Source organism: Stegastes partitus, unplaced genomic scaffold, assembly GCF_000690725.1.
Source record: "Stegastes partitus isolate 25-593 unplaced genomic scaffold, Stegastes_partitus-1.0.2 Scaffold1551, whole genome shotgun sequence".
Classification (NCBI taxonomy): Eukaryota; Metazoa; Chordata; class Actinopteri; family Pomacentridae; genus Stegastes; species Stegastes partitus.
The window spans coordinates 3351-9091 of record NW_007579282.1 but is presented as its reverse complement, the minus strand read 5'-3'; the positions used below and the strand labels follow the sequence as shown (position 1 = coordinate 9091).

Genomic DNA, 5741 nt, shown 5'->3' with positions numbered 1-5741 from the left:
CAGAGGAGCAGGTAGAGGAGCAGTCAGAGGAGCAGTCAGAGGAGCAGCGGCCTTCTGAGCTGAGGAGGTCTGAGGAGGTCTGAGGAGGTCTCAGTGTGTCCTGTGCTGTGGGAGCTGGTCCGGCTTCTAGCTTTGAGGACGGGGTTCTTCAGCAGCGGGCTCCACTCCTCCAGGCTTTGCTCTGGTTCTGGTCCATCTCGGTGTCGTGTGTCCAGAATTCTGTTAAGCACTTACAGACTACGTTAGTCCGACCCCCCCTAGTGTTTGTGGCGTGCTGCTGCAGCCTCTGTGTTTGTGATGAGTGATGAAACAAGAGGTCCTGCTGGTCCCACTTGGACCACTTTGGGTCTGTCAGCAGCTGGACCCGTCGCTGAGACCGGCTCGGCCTCCTCGGGCCGCTCAGCACAGACTTGTAGTCACACCTTCTGCACATTGCAGGTAATTATGAGCAGGCATCACATAAAGGGAACCTCTGAATGCTTGTTGTCCTCCTGTCCTTCCTCATTTCTTCTGGTCGTGGACACATGGTTGAGCTTCTTCAAAGTCCCAGCTGGGGCAGAAAGTCGGTTTGTGAGCCGTCACTTCAGAGTTTACAGTGTTTTTGTGTTTTCACCGCATGCTGCTTTGTTTCAGCTCCAGAAGAGCAAAGAGCGAGAGGAGAGGCTGGAGGAGGTCATCCAGGCTTATGAGAAGATCCACTTGGAGAAGAGCAACGTCCAGAGAGACCTGGACAAGATGGTGAGCGCAGACACAGACGTGTCCTCATCGCACTACATGTTTGACTCTGCAGTGTTTGAGTGGCGCTTTGAGGATTGCAGCTCACCTGTGTTTCTGTCAGACCACGCTGGCGGAGCAGCACCTGGAGAGGATCCACAGCCTGGAGGCGGCGCTCAGGCTCAGAGAGAGCTCCCTGCAGAAGCTCAGCCTGCAGCTACGCACCAAAGACTCCCATCAGCCCCAGCTCCACGCCAGCCTGGACGTCCCCAGAGGTGGTTCACAGCACCGCTACACCAAGGCAGGGTGGTGGGAGAGGGGCAGTAGAGGCAGTAGAGGTAGTAGAGGGGTGGTACTGCAGTAGTGAGGGTAGGAGAGGCCTCCAGAGTCGGCTTCAGTCAATGAATATGAAGATGTGTCAGAATGCAGGCAGCATGTATGAGTCTCACTTTTCTGCTGTTTGTAGTTTTTTCATTGTGGAGGAAGCTGCGTACGTACGAGGAGCCACCTTCCTACCTCCTCGTACGCTGAGTGTTTTATTGCAGCCACATTCTTGAGGAACAGTCCTGAGGTTCAGCCTGCTGGGCCTCGGTACGCTTAAAGTTTAACCAAGAGTCAGTTCACATAATGTCAGTTCCAGTTTAGCATTAAAATTAAAATGCAGCTAATTTCTGCTCAACATGAGAACACTGAATGAATGAACATTCAATAGCAGTGGTGTAAGAACATGATGCTGATGGTTTCCTGCTCCTACCATGGATCGTAAAGCAGTGACTAACCTCATGGCTGAAGCTGTTCTTCTCTCTCAGAGGGTCGCGGGCCGACGCTGCAGAGCTCGCGGAGTCTGGACGCCCTGTCGGACCTGAAGCTGCAGCGGCTGGAGGCCGAGCTGGAGGGGGCGCGACACCAGGCCGAGGGCGCCTGCCAGAGGGAGAAGGAGCTGAGGGCCGAGCTCCAGAGGCTGCAGCAGGAGGTGGCCCAGCTGCAGGACGCACAGCGGCAGGTGAAGGCTGCAACAGGAACCCAGACAGGCTCAGACCCTGTGATAGGACTGGTCAGCCAGCATCACCAGCAGCTGGGTTTACAAGTCACTCCCACCTGTCACCTGACCAGATGTTTGCTGACTCATGTTAACATATTGGTGGAGACGCTGCAGCAAACACTGACCACCAGCACACTGAGGCACAAACTTATGCTAATAATTATAACTTTACTTAAATAGCAGCTTTAAGAACAGCGTTCACAAGCTGCAGTGAAAACATGCAAGTCTTAAGAATTAAAGAATTAAAAAAGAATAAAAAGTGATGTCACACCAAAGAACGAGGCAGCTAAAAATTAAGGAATAAAAACAAAAGAGAGCATTTAACCTAAAAATGAGAGGATACACTGTGATGTTGGATTAAAAACCAAGAGGGAGTGAATGAATAGAAAATAAAATCAGACCTAACATTGAGCCTTGTGGTGCACCACAGGTAGCAGGGTTCTGTCTAAAAGGTAGGACTAAAACCAGTCCAGTGCAGAGTCCCTGATGCAGCCCAAGTTCTAAACAGAGGATCTCCAATCCAGAAAACAAATGATCTGTTTGACCCAATCAATGCTCGTCTCTCACAGCTACGCTTCAGACTGTGGTTATATGACCATCCTCAGGTAGAGAATAATGATTCTTTATGTTTCTTCTTTAAAAGGCTGATAAATGTGGCTCCTCTGTGCCGTGTAGCTCCACCGCCATCCCAAAACTATTTAAAACACCCCGACTGTTCCACGAGTGTTCCTTCACTACGGCCAAGGAACACAAAGTCCTACATCCACAGTCCTGCTGCCCCAGATACTCACTGGAGCACCAAATGTGGATCAACGTGCCACTGAAATAGTCCCAAATCAAAGCTCCATCTACTCAGCAGCAGTTAGAAACTACATGCTGCAGAAAAGCTTCATTAAAGGTGAACCGACACGTTTGTCGTTCGCTCCATTCAGTCGCATGTCGGAGCTCCCTGTAGAAACAAACCCAGGTTTTACGTGTTTTTGGCTCTTTTACATTCAGATTTGTTTCCAAACCATTGATTTTGTTGTTAATTTAAAAGAAGCAAAAAGCTTTTCCCTGTGCTCTCATTAGCATCTCATCAGTTGGTAGCTGCTCGGTTGTCATGGAAATGGAGCAGCTGATGAGGCTAAAACACGCTTCGACATCCAACCTAAACAGGAGCACGTTTCAAACTGCTGCACGTACATGGAATCAATAATTACATAAAACCAAACAGGGCTGAGGAGGTTATTAAAGAAACAAGGAGAGCAGTGTTGTGCTAACCTCAGCCTGTCTCTGCCAGTCCCAGGACTTGTCTCCGCACTGCGAGCACTGCGACGTGGAGTGGATCAAGAAAGCCGGCGACGAACAGTGAGTGTTGTTTCACAGGCAGGGGCTGTTTCAAAGCTGCCCCCAAGTGTTTAACATGAATCTGTGCTGCAGGGTGAACCTGGCGCTGGCCTACACCGAGCTGACCGAGGAGCTGGGCCGGGTCCGCGGTCTGGCTGCTACACAGAGTGACCTTCTGCGCCACGTGTCCCAGGAGCCCGGTAGGTGATGCAGTCAGAGGGTTACTGAGGCTGAGGGGGCAGGACGGTCGGACAGACTGTCGCTGTGTGATGAGGTGGACGTCTACCGGCTGTGATCAGTGTGTTTGTATTACATACATCCTCGTATTACACTCACCAGACAATAAACCAACAGCTTAGTGCAGCTTCTACTGATAGATGTTGTAATCATGGGCACTAAACTGAGTCACGTATCCGGTTCTACTAATCAACTCTCTCCAAGACTCACAAACTGTACATAGAAGACAGACTCAGTAAGACCACCGCCCACGTTTCACACAAGCCCCTGGACCGTTTTGGGTTAGGGTTAGTCAGACGATGAGCGACTGCTTTGCCCCTTTTGTCTCTGCAGCCCAGATGCTTGAGGAGTCACAGTAACGTTAAGCCCACATGCTAACATGGACCTCACCTCAGCACCGAGTTCAGTCTGGACTGCTGGTGTGACGACTTGTTCAACACGGCGTGGGTTTCATTTAGAGAACTTTCATCCCATTTAGAGGAAAACAGATGATGAAGCAGGATGAGTTGTTCAGGGCAGGAGTGAGTCGTGATTGACGGTCACATTATTACTAAGAGACGGGACGTCTTATTGTCCCACAGTCAGTGAACATTCTGGGTTCTGATTGGTTAGAACTCATGTGACTCGTGTTTCTGTGGTTCCATCAAATCATCACATTTTTAGGACGACTTCTGCTCGACCATCTCTGATTCACCAAAAATGTTTAGGTTTATAGGTTATGAATATTGATAAAGATATGAGGGAATCGATACTTTAGGAGATCAATCTTCACAGAATGAGCCCGTTGAGCAGGTTTTGTTTGAACAGCGTCTCAGGAGCGATGACAGATAGCAGCCTGACATTTTCATCAAATTAAAAAATATATATTTCAGAAAGTACTCGACATATCAGTCAGGTAATTTCACACATGCTATTTTTAGTTTCCATAGCTTAGCGTTAGCGTTAGCTTGGAGCAAATGGGAGGCGGTCAGATGGAGCTACAATCTGTTGACCGGTTTCTCGTCTCCTCCTCCAGCCTCTCGTCCTCCCCCGGCTCCTCAGCGCCTCTCCCCCACCTCCCCCCAGCGCCCCTCTCTCTCGCCCGACAGGCTCCTCCCCACCCCTTCGCCTCCTCTGTCTCCCAACGACGGCCCCGCCTCCTACTCCCATCAGCCAACCAGCAGCCGTCTTCGGGCTAAGTTCCAGGGTCGCCGTAGTTACTCGGAGGTGAGGCTTCTGTGTCATATTCCAGTAAAATGTGATGTTTGGTTTGACCTTTGACCTCCTCCTCACCTTCCCCCCCAGGTGTCTGACCCGTCAGCCATCCAGAGGCCCCCAGCTCGCCTGCTGAGGGACCCGGTGTCCACCCTGCCCAAGCCCAGGCCTCTCCTTGGGGAGGCCCACGCCTACAGCCAAAACAAAGCTCAGCTGCGTGCCTCCCTGGTGGGCCTGGTCAGACCGGCATCAGCTCACGGCGCTGGAGGGGAGAGAGGCGGCGGCGGCGGCCTGAGCAGCAGCAGCCTGAGCAGCAGTCCTCATCACTGCGCTCTGGACCGGAGCTTCCCTCTGGCTGCTGAGGTGAGACGCTGCCATTCATGGTGAGGAAATCTCACAGAGAGGACTGTGTGTTCGATGCTAGTTAGCAGCGTGCTAACATGCTCATGCCTGCTAAACACGGTCATGCTAGGATTCTGGGTGCTTCACTGGTTGTGAGATCAGATGTTCAGCAGCAGAACTTCTTCAAAGCAGCTCAACATCCCAAAGTGCTTCTTCACTACCGGCGTCTGCAGCCGGTGGTCCTCAGACAGCACAGCTCACCTTTAAAGCACAGAGTCACATCTTCTCAGATCCTTCATAAAGCAACAGTCAGGTGCAATATGGACCCATGAGCCCCAACACCTGGTTACCTGCCACCTGCTCTCCATCCATCCCCACTCTCACCCAACCGGGCCTTCTTCCCTGAGCCCGGTTCTGTCCGAGGTCTTTTTTCCTCCCTACTGGGTTTTTGGTTCCTTCCCACCGTTGCCGACCGCTTGCTGTCCAAAGGCTGCTGTGGATTGTTGGGTTCTCTGTTCAGACCCGTCAGGTCCGCCTTCAGCGCTGAGGGACCTCAGACGGTGTGATGTGGACTACACAAATAGAACTGGGTTGAATAGAACTGGTGGTGGGCTTCAGAGACATTTTATTCTAAAATCAACAAAATGACACCATTTATCGCCAGAAACTGTAGAAACAGGAAACACGTTTGGATTTTTAACTTCCACTGACTCTAAAATCACGACATCTGGACTCTGATCCAGCTGCTTCCTTCTGCAGCACATCTGAGCTTTGGTTTGACAGGATTCGTATTTATGCACAGAGAGAGAACACACTTGGTTCCTCTCATGTTAAACTCCCCTCTGAGTCCAGCGTCTGAGCTCAGACGTCTGTGAAGGAGCTC

At 51.1% G+C, this 5741-nt stretch overlaps 1 protein-coding gene across 1 annotated transcript in view; it reads left to right on the top strand.

Moving 5' to 3' along the window:
- LOC103371246 (TANK-binding kinase 1-binding protein 1-like) overlaps nt 1-5741 on the top strand; it is a 15839-nt gene that overhangs the window by 7590 nt on the left and 2508 nt on the right. Inside the window, exons 3-9 of the mRNA XM_008300501.1 lie at nt 634-738; nt 839-989; nt 1524-1717; nt 3039-3106; nt 3179-3285; nt 4338-4528; nt 4607-4879. Of these exons, the coding sequence (XP_008298723.1) occupies nt 634-738; nt 839-989; nt 1524-1717; nt 3039-3106; nt 3179-3285; nt 4338-4528; nt 4607-4879 (1089 nt within the window). The remainder of the gene's footprint in view (nt 1-633; nt 739-838; nt 990-1523; nt 1718-3038; nt 3107-3178; nt 3286-4337; nt 4529-4606; nt 4880-5741) is intronic.